The sequence below is a fragment of the Notolepis coatsorum genome, assembly GCF_963971535.1.
Source record: "Notolepis coatsorum genome assembly, chromosome: 17".
NCBI classification, from domain to species: Eukaryota; Metazoa; Chordata; class Actinopteri; order Aulopiformes; family Paralepididae; genus Notolepis; species Notolepis coatsorum.
This window is the reverse complement of record NC_140181.1, coordinates 106,064,896-106,082,061: the sequence shown is the minus strand read 5'-3', so window position 1 is coordinate 106,082,061 and position 17,166 is coordinate 106,064,896. Positions and strand designations below refer to the sequence as shown.

The following is a 17,166-nucleotide window of genomic DNA, read 5'->3' as shown; positions in this document are numbered from 1 at the left end:
CTAGGGGCCTGGTGACATGACCAGTTCTGTGAGCTCTTCATCTTCGAAGGCTGTCCTCATCTCCATGAGGGCGTACCTGAGGATGTCGGTCATGATCCCGTACACACACCTGCCTTCCTCCGAGCTCCTCTCCAGCTGTTGAGAGACATACATGTGGGTTCAGCCATCAAAACCTTTTGTGGAATTGTGGATATGAAGAAATGCATCTCTCTGCAAGCGTCCCCTGACGAAGACCAGTGAGGTTGAAAGGCATTGGCGAGGATTCACTGATCTCGACTTGACCCGACTTATGGACATAAAAAAAATAAACATTGTCACACGGACAATACGGACCAGCTAGCCTAACCGTTGGCCAAAAACACCTCTTGGGAGTTTTTTTTTTTTTTTTTTTTTGGTCTTTTCCCCCCTCATTTTCCTCAGATTTTTCTCCCATCCCAATGTTAGTCGTATGCCAATTCCCAGTCCCTTCCTGATCGCTGCGCACTTACCCCCCACAGTCAGATCATCTGGGAGAGTGGAGGCTACCACGTGCTTCCTCCGACACACGTCCAGCCAATCACCGCTTCTTTTCACCTGGCAGCGCGGATTCTCATTGAGAGGGCGTAGCGTGTGGGAGGACCACACTATCCCCCTCACGTCCAATCCGCGCTTAGCAGGCGCCCCGACCGAACTGTAGGAGTCGCTGTTTACAACGACCCGGACCCACCCCGCCAGCTTCTCCCACCCTCTAATACAGCCAATTGTATCAGTGCAGACGGCCAGCCAAGCTGGTGACAACCCCGGAGCTGTGAGCTGGATTTGAACAGGCGAACCAAGCTCACAGCTCCGGGGCTGGTGACGAACGCAATCTCCGCTCGGCCACCTAACCGCCTTACCTCTTGGGAGTTTTAAGCTATATGCTAGAGGTCCATATCCGCTTCCAGTCATTTGTGCTAAGCTAGGCTAGCTTGCAGCTGGATAGCTTTCTACTGAACGCACAGAGAGGAAATTGGTATTTATCTTCTTCTCTGACTCTGGAGAAGACCGTAAGCACATTTCCCATCATGTCGGTGTGTTCCTTTAAGTGTATTCTTTTTACCTGTGTTAAAGCCTTGATGGTGCGATCCAGGAAAGCATCTTCTAACTCCTCTGGTATTGTGAGCATGTGAGCCATGCACTCCAGGATGCACACTACGGTCTCTTTGGGGGCCTGGGAAGATAAAGAGAGTCATGCTTTTGAGTTGTTTCATTCTGCTATTTTACCTTGTGAAAATGCCTAATGTGTTCAAGTTCAAGTTTAATTAATAGTCATAGTAAAATACAGAATACTTTATCATGAAATGCTTTTTTCTGTATGAGCCATTGGGAGTGTGCTAGATAAAAAAAAAATAGATAAAAAGTCAGTCAATATACATATATACAATATACAATACAGAGTAAAAAGAGTAACAGTGAGGTACAATGCAGAAATGGGATGAGGTACAAACTTAGGGTAAGGACGGTGCAATGAGGTATGAATTGTAGTGCAAATCTCTTTACTAATAAATATAAAGTGTGTTAAAGTGAGTAAAGTGGGTGTTAAGGTGAGTGTTTATTTAAAGTGAGTGTGTACGTGTGGATGTGTGTGCAGTGAGTGTAGATGATGGGTTGTTACATAGTGTCTTTGTCATTGAGCATCCTGATGGCCTGGGGATAGAAGCTCCTTCTGAGTCTCTCTGTACTGGCCATGAGACTCCGGTATCGCTTTGTCGTTGTTTGGGTGACTAGAGGTGACTATGTGTTCTAGAATTCTCTAATAAGAGGTTATCTTTATATAGCTACTTCAATCCAAAACAGAATATAATGTGTTCAAAACATCATTTTGAAAACAAGATGCAACCTTTTTGCGGGACACGCCCCACTTTTAGCCAATTGGCAAACACACACACACACATTTGACCTCCATGCCCAAGTTCAGCCTCCTAGGGCGAAACCTGTGGCTGCTAGAGGGTGGGGGCATTTTTGTTGACTGACCTATAGAGCTGCTGGTCGCAACAACAAAAAAAGCTCTTGATGTTTTGGGTTTTAATCTGCAGTGAGGAGTCAGAATCGAACCGGGAACCTTTTCGATTACCAGACAACTGCTCTACCTCCTGAGCCATCCTAAGCCTAAGCCAGCCTGAAGCAACATGACCTACATCCCCCTACATGTGATCTCACCTGGCCCAACGTGGCGATGACAGCCTGGCCGTCAGAGTTGTATTGGTCCAGTGACTTGGCGGTCTTGGCGGAGACCACTGGCTCTTTGAGCTGCTCCAGCCAGGCCCACATCAGCCCCGTCAGGATGAAGGGATCCTGCTCCATACAGAGCCTCTCCCACGCCCCGCCCAGGTTCAGCTCCGACTGCAAACAGAAGTGACACGGTCAACCTCGGTCTCCCTGTATGGAACATTAACTCAATCAGTGCCAGACCCGAGGATAGTCGGGTTATCTCGCCAACCGTTCAGCGCCAAACCCAAGTATAGTCGGGTTTTCATTGTTATTTCTTTTATTCGATATTTCTATTCATTTCAGGACCAATTGCATTTCAGGCACACAGACCTCAGGGTTAACTTGGGGAATCATCCTGAGATCGCCAAAGTGCAATACTGGCCGCATCCTGCCAGGTGGCAGTATCGAGCACCCTTTGAAACCTTATATCTTGCCCTGTGTTACGTTAAAATGTCTCTGGGCACAGTTTTCTTGGTCAGGCGAGTCTAGCGGTTCACTCGATGGACACCAATACTGGGACTCGCAATCAGACAATTGGAATATTCTTTTTGGGGTACCTCCTAGTGAAGGTATACGGACTATATGACATCAATCCTGCTTTGATCCAACCATGATTTCACATCGATCGCAACGTGTATGTGTAACGTTACTCCATAACGTATGCCGTTGGTGACGATCAAAGCATAAAAAAACGACTCCCCCCCTTTCATGCATTCATGATGAAACATAATACCTATTATATACATTTGATTTGGAAATAGTAGCGTGTCCAGGTGAGAAACGCCAACGTATTGCTGCATAACGCCGTTTTCTGGGATTAACCAGGATCACTCTAAAACAATACTTATATTCACCACGGTATAACACGCAAACATATGGATGAAAACATTTATTCTTTTTCACATATTTAACGATAGATAGTTGATGTCAAATGGGCCATAGTATTGTATCCATAGCTATAATATAGATATAGCCCTGCAAACACCACCACTTATTCCTATCTCTTAGAGCGTTGGCGTGGTAGGAACAAAAGATGCTCAAGTCCGTGGCGTCCAAAGAATTAACAGTCTTTTGTTTTTGTAAGGGCATTTAAAAGGATACAATTCACTTTTAAATGCAGTTTTTTTATTGAAAAGAAAATATCGGCTTATGTATGGCTTAAAACCAATTTCCGACAATTAGTTACACTTTAGATAGATAGATATTTCTTGATTCAGAACTTTTATCATGGATGAACAAAACTTTCAATGTGAATGGTTAATTTGAATTTCAATTACTTTTTCCTCTTATCCTGCGCCCCCAAAAGTGGCCATTTTAGTTTTCAGTTTTAGTTTTTGAGGACTGCATACTTCTTTTGCATACTTTATACTTATAGCACATGCATGAGCCTGGTCTCTTTTGAAAGATGTCATTCTGAAGTTTCTGATTCCAGAAAGAGAATTAACTTTTAGTGCTAATGAAATAGAGTAAGATAGGTCTGAACTTGAGTTGTAGAAAAACTTGTTACTGACGTTTTTCTGTAGTAGTCCAGAGGTAGTATTTCCCCAGAAGGTGGTATGGCTTACAAATCCATACGGACCCATAGCCTGAAGCCTTATGTAGTACATGTCCAAATTCCATAAAGATCCATTCAGAAATGAGTGATTAGGAGTGATTTTGGTAAACTGTGTACAAAAGAAAAACTCAGTTTTCTCATAGACTTCAATTCATTTGGCTGTTTTTCTCTTCCTGTTTTCGCTCGTTAGTTTTTTTTGTTTTTTAGATTCATACATCCCCACGTGGGGTATCATTGGAAAGCCACACTCATTGGCTACAACCCTCCACAATCATTTTCGAGATCGCCAAATGATTGACGGAACTAGAGCCCCAAGAGTCGGGAGTGATATTTTGCAGAATACTGTGTACTTTGCACAAGCCTCAAATAGCGGCATTTAACTCGAGAACCGCTGAGCGGATTTTGTCGCTATCGACAGGCAACAAATAAGCCTTCAATTCGATATATATATTGTATTACAAAATATGCACACCCGAGCCACTAGGGGTCGCCAAAGTGCCTGTGGGCAAATCATCCTAAAAAGGGCCCACATGTGGGCCCTTGCAGCTTAAGAGGTTTTTAACTTAAGCACCTTGTTAAAATAGTTTTGCTGTTTTCATGGAATTCCAGGCATTGACTTTTTTTGGTACAAAATCAAGCACTTTAAGGCACACTTCAAGGACCTTGTGCAAACCCTGGTTCCCAAACTGTAAGAAGAATCTGGGCTAATAAAAACCATACAGCTGCTTAGTGGCCAACCGTGTCAGATTGTGGTTGTACTGGGCCGCTCCCAGGTTCAGGGATGTGCACAGGTACGGGCTATTGTTGCCCGGGCAACAGCCTGTTTACTCTGATTGGCTGAGTTGCCGATCTGGAGATGCCCCCCCTGCCGCACCCCCTGGTTCTTCCCTGGGCGAGGTAGGGTTATTATTTGATTGACGAAAAAATACGAAAAATCTATGTAGTAGCTAGTAGGGCTGACCTCGACTAGTCAACTAATCGATCGAAAGGAGCCGTAGTCGACTGCCAACCTCATAATCGAATACAAACACAATTATAATTATAAAACGCTAATGGCGCGCACACCAGTGAGGCTAACTGCCTAAGAAAACAGGCACAGAGGCACTAGACTAGACAAATATCAAGATGTATCCATCAGTGGACCAATTGCATGCTTTCGCAGAGGACAAGAAGCCTTCAGTCGACTCCTTCAGACATTAAGCCCCCCCCCCCCCACAGCCCAAATAGAATGATAAAAAAATATATATATTTAGAATTCTTTGTTTTTTTTTTTGTTTTTTTGCATTCCCCCCGAATGCAAAAGAACAAAAAAAGAACTAAAGAATTCTAAGTATATACATTTTTGTATCATTCCATTTGGGCTGTATACCAGACTTTGGCCAATCAAAGTCGACTATACAGATCCTTAGTCGGGGACAGGCCTAGTAGCTACTAGGGGTGTAACGGTACACCAAAACCACGGTACGGTTTGATTGATTGAAAACTTTATTATTACGGTACGTACCTCAGTTTTGAAGTCAAGGTTCGGTACGGGTTTTCGGTACAGTGGGGGAAAGTTTGGCTTTCCATGTTCCACTCAGGGTTGATGTAGTATGCAGTAACTAATTGTACTTGTAGGGCTGTCAACGAATATATATATTTTTTTATCTACTTTTTCTCCCATTTTCTATTTTTCTCCCATCCCAATTTTGTATCGTCCAATTCTACCCTCCCCTGTCTCGAACGCTGTTAGGCCATGCCTCCCACAAGCCGGCTGCAATGTGGACTAAGCCTTACATCACGTGTCCCCTCCGGTACTCGAGGAAGCAGCCGTCGCATCTTTGCACCTGCACAGCACGATCTCTCAGCGGCGGGGGTCTGCATTTGGAGGGCACGCCGCCCCCGTCGCTTCCTGATTCTGCTGCGCAGGCGCACCAACCGACCTGTAGGAGTCGCTGTCCACAACGTCCGATCCCCACCCATCAGCTTCCCACCCCCTAATACTGCCAATTGTATTAGTATGAACGACCAGTCAAGCTGATAGCAATGCGGAGAGCTGGGCTCGAACCCAGCGTCTCCTGCATTGGTGGTGAGCGCCTTGCCCACTGCACCACCTAGCCGCCCACTGTCAACGAATATTCTATATTGAAATTAATAATCGACTTGTACAAAAGTGGTTAACATACCATTGTATTTGTTCGGTACACAGCCGTTCGGTACGATACGCCACGGTACACACTGAACCGGTTCGGTACGGATACGTGTACCTTTACACCCCTAGTAGCTCGTGAACAACAGATATACTGTGGACTCTATAGCTACCTGCCAGGATAACACTGTGCATTTGTGCTCCTCCTCCCCTTCCTTAAACAGGTCCACAGCCAGAGCCTGGACCACCAGCAGCCTCCGGGCCTCCAGGGACAGCTCCACCTGCAGGGTGATGAAGGGCACCTCCGACATCTCCGACTCTTCAATACGCACTTCGTGAGGTTTGCCGTTCATCGTCAGCTCTGCCCTCTGCTCCGCTTTCCAGCGGAACAACATGCCGCCCTTCTTCTTGGCGGCGGGGGATCCTTGTGCGTTCCCCACCGAGTCGCAGCGCTGGATGCCCCCTTTCTGCCCCCTCGTGTTCAGACGCGGGGACCCGTCCCTCCTGAGTTTCTTCGCCTCCCAGAGGGAGCCGGACGAGGAAGATGTGGACAGGGAGGGGCTGCAGGCGGCGCTGACGTTCCCCTGGGACAGAGAGGTGAGGGGCTGCTGCGCCAGCAGGTTGAGCTCCGAGCCCAGGCGTCTCAGGTCGGACTCGCTGTAGCTCAGACTCTTGCGGTGGTAGAAGATGGCCGGCTCGTTGAAGTGCCTGGGTAAGGTGAGTTGGCCCGGCAGGCGAGGCCGGGGTCTGAGGGGGTCCTGGCCGAAGCGGAATTTGGAGCTCAGGTTCTTGATGGTGTCGAGGGTCCTCTCTAAGTCCTGGATGTCGGGGGCCTCCAGGACGTCCTCCTCGATGACCTGCCGGTTCTCCGCGATGTCCCGCAGCATCCGGCACACCAGCCGGACGATCTTGGGCAGGTGCCTCAGCTCCCGTCGCTCGTAGCCGTGCAGCACGTGCCTCTGCCGGGTCAGGTACTGGGACAGCGTGACGGGGCTGGACCGCGGCGCGGCGCAGGAGAACACGCTCCTCAGGGGGGAGAGGAACTGGACGAAGTCTCGCACGCACTGCAGCTGACCCCGGGTCTGGATGGAATTAGGCCGCTTTGCGCGCACGTATAAAATGGCCTGGTTAGCCGACATCCTGGTAGTGTAAGCCAAGAAGCAGGCCAACAGTACACCTGTGAGGGAAGCAGGACAGAATTGATTGATTGATTGATTGAAAACTTTATTAACAGATTGCAGAATGGGTACAGTACAGTACAGCTCAATACATACAATTGTTAAGGGGATGCAGACCAGAGAAAGACTTTCGTCTTGTTTACATCAGGGTCCCCCATTTTCAATTCATCGTAACATACATGACATACAGATAGTCAGTACTGCTATATCTATACATTTATGACATATCAGATTTGCAATTACAGTACTGTTTGTGATACAAAAAGAGTCCAGGAAAAAAAAAGTATATACATTTGACGTAGAAACTGTACATTGGATTGGGTAGGTGGGGGTGGGGGGGACTGTACATTGGAGGTGGTTGGGTGGGTGGGGGGGGGGGGGGGGGGTTGGGTAGGAGTGGGGGGGGGGGGGGGTTGGGTAGGAGGGGTGGGTGGGCGACACTGTACAACTGTACAAACAAAACTGTACATTGGATTATTGACAAGACCATACTTGGTAATTTACTGTACATTGGAGGGGGTTGTGTTGAACCCCTTCAGACGGACAGACATGAACCATCAAAACACTGGCTAATGGATTTGTTTGAATTTGCACCGTTACAGTAATTCTAGCTTCTCATTTCTACCTGTTCTTCCGAGACCAGCGTGACAGTGGATGGCTATCTTGCCCTCCTGCATTGCGAAAGCCATGACCTTCACCATATCCAGCACGGTGGTGAGGTTAGCCACTCCGTAGTCATTCCAGCCAAAATTGTAGAAGTAGACTGAAATCAGACAGAGACGGTGGGCCTTGATGAGGTATTCCCAAATTAATCTAATTATGTGTGATATGGTTTTATCAGAATAACTCTTAAGTAGGGATGTTCGATATTGGCTTTTTTACCGATATCCGATATACCGATATTGTCCAATTCTTAATTTCCGATACCGATATCAACCGATACCGATATATGCAGGGTCCCCCCCCCCCCAATTTTTTAAATAATTTCAGGTAATTAACATTACATATCTCTTATTGTGGAATTAACACAACATTATGCATACTTTTCACAATAAATAAAATAAGAATTTGTTCTTACTTGCTTGCCTGGGTAAATAAAGGTTAAATAAATGTAAAAAAAAAAAAATTATATAAAAATTCGTTTTTTGTTTGAAAACCGATACCGATAATTTCTGATATTACATTTTAATGCCAATATCGGCCGATAATATCGGACATCCCTACTCTTAAGTCATAACACTTACCGTCATTCTCCATGAAGACCTCGGGACGGTAGGAGAAGCCACTCTCCGGGTCCAGAGGGCCTCCACAGCTGGCGTGTTCGCCAGGCTTCTGCAGGTTGATCACTGTCTTTATGCCATTCCTGGACACATAAACAGTCAGAGACAAGCACATACACACACACACACACACACACACACACACACACACACACACACACACACACACACACACACGCACACGCACGCACACACACTCAATATGTCCATACTCCAGTACATTGCTGAGAAGAACCTTGAGACAGAGTTATCTAGCGGTACCTTTGGAATTGGTCAATGATGTTGTACTTTTCAATGGTTTCTGTGGAGGGTCTGGACATGGCAAGTAGCTGCTCAGTGATCCTGAAGAGATAGACATACAGACATATTGAAATTAACAGCAATAACAACAACAAAATACAGCCAGAGTAACATCAACCATTTATTTTGTTCTTCATATCCACAATGCTTGCATGGCACCACAGGTGAAAAGGATGGGATATGTCAAATTATTATATATAAAATTCAACTCGTTTTATAAAACATATAAAGCAAATGTCAAAAACAACTATGAACATTTAATTCATGTGTTTTTGTACCAGCTGCATCATATAGACCAGGATAATTATATAGTATTATAGTATATAGAAGTGTAATATAGAATAATACATTATATAATAGATCAGTGTACTATAAATATATAGATAAATGTGTGTGTATAAATGAATGAACCTCAGTAAATATGCAATTTAACTGATAGATACACAAAATGTGTTTATTTATGTTAATTAAATTGTGTTGATGTTTTCATTTCTGCAAAATAAGTATGTACATTTTGTTTGGTTTGGTAAACATTGCGCTATGAACAGTGGACAGGATCCACAAAGAATGGATTGCACTGTGCTAAGTGCACCCTACTTACAATTCATTATAAATTGAAAATGGGGGACCCTGATGTAAACAAGATGAAAGTCTTTCTCTGGTCTGCATCCCCTTAACAATTGTGTGTATTGAGCTTCGTGAGCAGCCATACTGTACTGTACCCATTCTGCAATCTGTTAATAAAATGTTCAATCAATCAAATCAGTGTACTGTATGTGTGTGTAGGGGCAGGTACAATAAGAGTTCTGTGTCATACTAGCTCCCGCTCAGCGTCATATTGCATATATCTCGCTTCAGCGTATATACACTGAATAAATTTCAAAATGTACCTTTACATGCCAGCATTCATCTGGCCACACCCCCATCCACTTACCTACATAAGCGGGGATGGGACCACACACTCATCTCCTTCTCAAATTTCATCACAAACAACGTGCTGCTCACATGCCCACTTGACGTGGAGAAAAATATTTACTGAGGAAAGGAAGAACAAGGAGATACGTTGACATCATATCTTTATTTTCTCTCTCACTATTTTTGAGAAAATACGGCGATATTGTCTTCGTCACTGGAGTGTCTGGAAGATGGTGATCATTCTAAAAACCTCCACCGGTTTTCGTATTGGGAGTTCACGCCGCTACATGCCTCCCAACTGCAGTCCTCCTTGCTGCGGCTGGTTGGGGTGAAACCCTCCAGCGACACAGCTGGACTGTAGGACGCGCCGCTGTTGTGAGAAGCGGTGGGTTCCAGGTTGGTGAGTAATGTTTGCTTGCGAGCTTCACTTGTCTGTTAGTGCTATGGGGGCTAGCTGACAATGTTTACGAACACCGGCCCCAGATTAGAGTCCTTTGTTCAGCCTTTAGGCGACGGCGGAGGACCTTGGTTTGAAGCCCATTATAGCAACTAGTGGGCCACACGACCAGTAACTGGTGATCCCAGGATCTCTGGACGCGTGGGTACTTCTCTGTCACCGACCGTATAAGGCCCCGTCTTTCATATACAAATGAGAGTATACCCTAAACGAGGAAATGTGAGCATGGATGATCGTTATCGGAAAATCCATGTTCAAGTCGGCTACAGCCCAGATGGGCTTGTACCGGCTCCGCCGGATGGTAAAATCACCGTTGTAAAACTGTGTTAACATCTCGTTTCTCTTCTCTCTTAAAAGGTGAGGAGGGTTTCAGAACGGCGGCCTGTCTGAGTGGCTTGTTATATCGTTGTGTACGAATTCAGGTGATTAGGCTGCTTAGCTTGCGTGCTAGTTGTGCCTACTGTGTTAGCCAGTCAGCTGTTAGCTGCGGCGCTAGCTCGCTGTGTTTACCAAGCCTGTTGTGTGGCGGCTACGTGGCGTAGTGGGCAAGACGCTCGCCACGAAATCTGGAGACGCTGGGCTTGCCTGTTCGAGCCCAGCGCTCCACATTTGCTTTCAGTTTAGCTGGTCATCCGTACTAATACACATTGGCCGTATTAGGGGGTGGGAAACTGATGGGTGGGGATCGGGCGTTGTGGACAGCGACTCCTACAGGTCGGTTGGTGCGCCTGCGCAGTAGAATCAGGAAGTGTCGGGGGCAGCGTGAGCCTCCCACGCGTTACTCCTCGCCACTGAGAGATCGAGCTACGCAGGTGAAAAGATGCGACTGCTGTTACCTCAAGTACCGGAGGGGACTTGTGCTATGTATGACTTAGTCCACATTGCAGCCGGCTTGTGGGAGGCAAGAAACAGCGTTCGTGACAGGGGAGGGTTGAATTGGATGTTACGAAATTGGGATGGGAGAAAAAATATAGAAAATGGGAGAAAAAAGTGGACCAAGCCTGTTGTGTCACTAGGCTAGGTAACGTTAGCTTGCTGCTATCGGCCGAGTGCGGCCGTTAGCTTAATGCTACACTGTTGAACGTTCTGAGACTATAACATGCTTAAACACTCTGACTACGACGTCATCTTTGACAGAGGATGTTAGTCGAACCTACCCTGGGGCCAGCCGGCGAGGACTGCGTCAACAAGGGGGACCGTAGCGGCGGGATGGAGCGGCGACGCTGCCCATGGCGACAACACAGGACGGCTGTGTTTACTACGGTGCCTTGTTAGAGACTGCAGTTTCGCTTGATCTGCGCTCACGGTAGGAAGGGTCCTGACCAGACCTTGAACACTTCTTCTTGCTTTCCCTTCTAAATGTTTTGTAAATAACGATGTTTTCCAAAACGAGTGTTGCTGCACTACATTTAGGATACGACGCGAGTTATGTGTGAATTGTCTTGTCACTGGTAGTAGCTTCTCCATGCAAATCGGGTTGTTTGTTACAGATGTGAAAATTATCTGGTTTGTTGTGTTGAGAAACATTGTGTGTTCATGTACCGTGTACTCACAACTAAGGGGGTTAAACTAACCTATAAAGCTATGCTTAGTGACATATGAGTAAAGAATGATTCTTTTCTCAGCCTGTAATGACAATGAACAGTGTGTTCACATATTAACAGGTTTACCTGTTTAACTGGTCGTATTAAGGGTAAAGTGGGAGGGGTGTTTTTTCCCCCCGGTTCCCTGGGGACTTCTTCACCCTCCTCTCAGACGTGTTGTTACAATATATTGTACACTGTGTGGTAGGGATACGATGTAACCCTTAGCTTGATTGCTGGGGTTGTGCTAGAACTGCTTGAGAAACTATATTTTCCTAAAAGAAAAGATTGTTTGGTCACTTTTTCGTGTGTGCTTAGCAAGGCCTGTGGCCGATACTAATCGAGAATTATGTATTCTCTCATTATGAAAAACGGCGTTCCTCTGTAGAGTGTTTTTTGCCATTTTTTGTAGGTGATAAAGGGTTGTGTGTGTCGTGCGACCTACAACTGGGTTGGGTTGGCCACAGAAGCACATGTGTAAGTCTGGTACCGGGGCTCTTGAGAGGGCCTTCTCTATTCTGTGTTTTTTCCTTAGTAAACATCAGATAGCAGGTTAGCACATGAGCTGTGTGAAGCTGTTAAAAAGACACTTCATGGGGAGAGGGGGGGGGGGGGGGGGGGCAACAGCGATATGTAAAATGATAGAGAAGGGGGAAATGCAAACACTACAAAAATTAAAGGAGAAATTTGGACTAGAAAACAAGGACCACTTCAGATATCTACAGATTAGAGATTACTATAATAAAGAAATAAGAGGGGACAAGGAAGAAGAACAGAATGGAATAATTAGGATGATAGTAAGGGCATACGAAGGAGGGAAAGGAAGGGTAATATCAGCACTGTACCGGGCTATAATGACCAGCAAGGGACACACGACCGATTATATAAGGGAGAAATGGGAGAGAGAACTAGAGATAGGAATAACAGGGAAGGAATGGGGGAACATATGCGAGGTGCAACATTCAACAACAGGATCGAGGATATGGAAAGAGTTTGGATGGAAAAACATAATCAGATTCTTTATAACCCCAGAGCTGAAGGGAAAATATGCACCAACACAAAGAGCATGCTGGAGGATGTGTGGGAAGGAGGGGGCAAATCACACGCACATATTCTGGGGATGTCAGAAGCTGAAGGGGTATTGGGAGGAGATAGGGAAGGAAATGATCAGAATATTAGGATACGGGTTACCACAAACAGGACTGGTGCTTTACTTAGGAGACCTGGCACACGAGGGAATACAAGGGGGGACAAATATTTAATAAAGATAATGTTGATAGCGGCCAGAAAAGCAATAACAAGACTGTGGTACAAAGAAGACCCACCGACAATAGCACAATGGGTAGGAATAGTGGAGGAGATACAGGATATGGAGAGGATAACACACATGCTGAGGTTACAGGAAGAGACATTTGGAGAAAGATGGGGAAAGTGGGAGGATTACAAGGGGAACGGAAACGACATCACAGAGGAAGAACCAAATGCATCACAAGAGGGCGAAGGGTAAAGGAGGAAAGAGGTTCAAGGAGGGTCTCTGAACCCATGTCACACACTTTTGACTTAGTTAGTATTTTCTGATTTTATTTTTATTTTTTTTGGGCATTACAATTGTATTAAATTTTTTGTACTTTATTATTTATGTCTGTTTAACTATGTTGTATTAATAATCAAGGAAGATGTGGTTTGTAAATGGGTGAATCAAAAGGCAAAGAGACATTTAGTATAAAAGAAATAGAAAGGGCGAAGGATAAGAGAAGAAGGAAATTCAAGGAGGGTCACTGGACCCATACCATACATATTTGCCTTAGTCAGAATCTAATCCTTTTGAGTAGGTATTAAATTTGTCTATACTTGTTCAAGGGCGATATACAATCAGCCTTTGTATTAAGTGCCTGGAAAAACAACTGTAGTGGAAACATATAACCAACAATGCTATTCATGTAACCATTTATGTTCACTGCATTCTTTCATATTGTGTTATGGGATCCATTTTTGTGTAAGTGTTGTTTGTCTATAAATGTTAATAAAATTTTAAGTTAAAAAAAAAAAAAGAAAAAAAAAAAAGACACTTCATGTAGCAGAATATGACTTGTCATACTCCTTTTTTGTCATTACATCGTATCATGGGTGTGGGGTCGTAAAGGGGTGAACTGGTAATCATTTTCTCCCCTTCTTTGATGGGCAGGGGTTAAAACCTCCTGTCCTTCAAGGTTCCTGTCACGTTGCTGTTCGGCACGTTACAGGGTAAGAGGGGGGGGGGGGGGGGGGGGAGGGAGTTTCCTGGTCCCACGCCCTGGAATATTGGGCGTGTGCACCGCAGAAACTCTCCCGCCGTAGAGTACGTCACTGTGCGCGTCTCTGTTGGTAGGACTTCCGTGTGCTGTTCGGGTCCATATGATGGATCTGTTTCGGGGGGTGGTCAGGGTTCCTCCTCACGAAGCTCCTATTCGGGCCTTCTGTGAGTTAGGACTCTCCTTCCATGTGAGGGAGCCTCCTCAGAGTACAGAGCCTCCTCCTCAGATTGTCAAGGTGAGTGGAACCTCAAAAAGGAGTCCTACTCTATTGTGTGTGTATTCGATTCAATTCGATTATTGAGTGTGTATGGGTTCAGTGCCTCCTCCCCGGAGAGCCCTAAAACCAAACTTTTACATGGCTCAAGGTTGCAATATATTCTTTTCAATCTGTACAGCTCGCGTGGGAAGTCTCTCTGGGGATTTCCGTCTCCTCCCTATGGGAGGGTGGTGGGATGTAAAAATGTAAACAATTTTTACCCCCGGCTGTGTAGACTGGGATACATACTGTTGGTGCTTCCTTCTTTTCTATTAAAAAGGGTTGGAGTTAGGAAGCATCACACCCCTTTTGTCGTTCCCCTGGGCGCCTTGGGGATTCAATGACAGGTCTAAATAGCCTGTTCATTGATGTGGTTGTGTCCCGACGCACGCATAGTGCTAGCTCGGGGTGTTCTGTTGAAGATCAGGCGAATGACTGGCACGCCTTGGTTGCTTGAGGTTAAAACAGCGTTTTTATAAAGCAACTGGGATGGAGGTTTTTTCCTCTTCCGACGACCTGTTTTGGTTGTCGACGGATTCTCGTTCATATCTGGGGGATGATGACGGAATGGATCTGAACATATGTAGAGGGGTCTCACGCCCTGGGGGTGGGCCACCGGGCGCGGTTCGCCCCGAACGTCTGGGTGGCGCCTTCTTTTCATGTTTAAGATCAACACGCATATCTGCCCCTTCTCCTGGAGTAGGCATGTCGGCGTGGTTAGGGCACGGGACTGGTTCTGGTCACGCTGGTCCGGATCAGTTAAACCCGTTGTCCGCCGGGGATGCAGATCTGCTGTTCTGGTACCCTGAGGGACTTGGGCTTTTTTCAGGGGGAAAAATGCCAGGTCGGTCCGGGTGTCACAGGGTTAAGCGCTATGGAGACCCTGGTTGGGTACATTTTGTACTCTGCACTGTCGTAATGGCTTACGGCCATGCCAACCTGTACACGCTCGATCTCGTCAGATCTCGGCCGCTACGCAGGTTGGTCCTGGTTAGTACTTGGTTGGGAGACCGCCTGGGAATACCAAGTACGGTGTGCTTGGGGCTGGTTCTCCATTCTTTTCGCTCCTCTCTCACGCATGGCGAAGAGTCCTCACTGTTTTATAGTTTTTGTTTTTAATTAGTGACTCATGATTTTATCCAAATTCTCTTATTCTACTTTTTCTATCTGGTTTCACTGTTTTTAACTGCTGTTTGTTGTTGTTGTCATTTATTTCTGATTTTGTTTTTATTGTGTTTTTATATCAAGCTGTAGTGTAAAGCACCCTGTGCATTCGTGCTGTGAAGGGTGCTATATAAATAAAGGTCATTCATTCATTCAGAGGGGCCTGTTGGGGTGGTCTTTGACCTCCTCTGGTGACCCTGTGCTTCCCGTATCGCCGGGCCCGGTCCGAAGTAATGTTTCGTCGACCCGTAGGCCTGGGTTAACCCTTTTTTGAAAACTGAAACACTTGTACTGCGGTATAGCCGGTGTATAACCGCAGGTGTGTTTTGGAGTTTTTTCTTGAGGGGTTATAGGAACAACCACCGCATTGGGTAACACCAAGGTGGTTGATTCCCTGGTGTGTTGGAGCAGTGTCAACTCCCGGGTTACCCGGTTGAGGGTGCCCCTGCACGTTCATGACGTCTGCCAATCGTGTCAGCCTTCTCTGCCTCAACCCCTCTGGGTGGGTTTTTTTTAAATGGAGGCTTGGTCATGCAACAACGCCAGCATACGCCCCTTCCGCCGGGGCGGCTGTTTTCAGCTGACTCCTTTGGCGCCTGTCTCGTCCGCAGTGCTCCAGGCTCAGGTTACAGCCTGTTGCCTGGTTTTCCCCGGTGTGCTGCCTGCTTCCGTTGGTTAACCTTTTTTGTGTGCTTACGGCCATGCTGACTGCCTGTTCTGCAGGGTCAGTGTGCCAGGCGGTGTGCTATTGGGGGGAAAGGGCCCGCTTTTGGAGGGGCCTTATCCGAATACGCTGGCAATGTGGGGGGCGGTGTCACTAAGTGACCGCCTGGTGGGGTCTTGATGCCTGGCGTCATTGACCTCTCCGGGCCCCCGTTTTCCAGGGGATCCAGTCCCTTCAGTGGGTCTGGGTCTTCCTTCGCGCTCCGCTGCTACGGCCTTGCCACGGGGTTGGGTTTGCCCTTGACCCCGTGATTTCTGGGGGCAGTAACCTCCGTTTTGTTCCCTCCGTTCGTTCCCGGGTGGCATGCGGGTTGTGCGTGTGTGTAGTCGTGGGGTCAGGCCACGGTCTGCTCACCCTGTGCGTTGAGTTGCTTGAGTGCCTCTTCGCACGGTCGGGTCCGTCGCCCTCCCGGGAACCTCCAATAGGGGGGGTGCCCTCCATTAGGGGGGGTCGGGGGGGCTCGGTCCTCCCTGATCTGATGGTTGTGGGGGGCCTCAGCGGGGTTCATTTGTCGAGCTTCTAGCTCCCGCTCAGCTCCTGTTATGCAATATGACGCAGAGCGGGAGCTAGTATGACACAGAACGTTAGGTTATGTATATAACCAAGTTCTGTTAATACTAGTGACGCTCAGCGTCTAGACGCCGCTGCGGCCCTTGATTTTTCATTGTGGTGAAATTTGTTGGGAAGGAGATGAGTGTGTGGTCCCATCCCCGCTTATGTAGGTAAGCGGATGGGGGTGTGGCCAGATGAATGCTGGCATGTAGAGGTACATTTTGAAATTTATTCAGTGTATATACGCTGAAGCGAGATATATGCAATATGACGCTGAGCGTCACTAGTATTAACAGAACTTGGTTATATACATAACCTAACGTTTTCTTCTTCCTGTTCCTTTCGGCCATGGAATTTAGTGGAGCATATTAAGTGAACTATATGGACTGAAGACACTTGGACTGTAACAATTCTATGTACGAATAAATCAAAATTATGATGATGATGATGATGACTATGAACATTTAATTCATGTGTTTTTGTACCAGCTGCATCATGTAGACCAGGGGTTCTCAGACTTTTTTAGGGGGCCAGTGTTGTCAAATGTAATT

At 46.4% G+C, this 17,166-nt stretch overlaps 1 protein-coding gene across 1 annotated transcript in view; it reads right to left on the bottom strand.

The window, feature by feature from the left end:
• The window catches only part of ptpdc1b (protein tyrosine phosphatase domain containing 1b), a gene marked incomplete at both ends in the record, with an annotated part of 31,459 nt that continues 14,293 nt past the window's right edge, over positions 1 to 17,166 (bottom strand). Inside the window, 7 exons of the mRNA XM_084333616.1 lie at positions 1 to 135; positions 1,079 to 1,189; positions 2,179 to 2,361; positions 6,086 to 7,089; positions 7,716 to 7,853; positions 8,335 to 8,453; positions 8,632 to 8,712. Coding sequence (XP_084189742.1) covers positions 1 to 135; positions 1,079 to 1,189; positions 2,179 to 2,361; positions 6,086 to 7,089; positions 7,716 to 7,853; positions 8,335 to 8,453; positions 8,632 to 8,712 — 1,771 coding nt within the window. The remainder of the gene's footprint in view (positions 136 to 1,078; positions 1,190 to 2,178; positions 2,362 to 6,085; positions 7,090 to 7,715; positions 7,854 to 8,334; positions 8,454 to 8,631; positions 8,713 to 17,166) is intronic.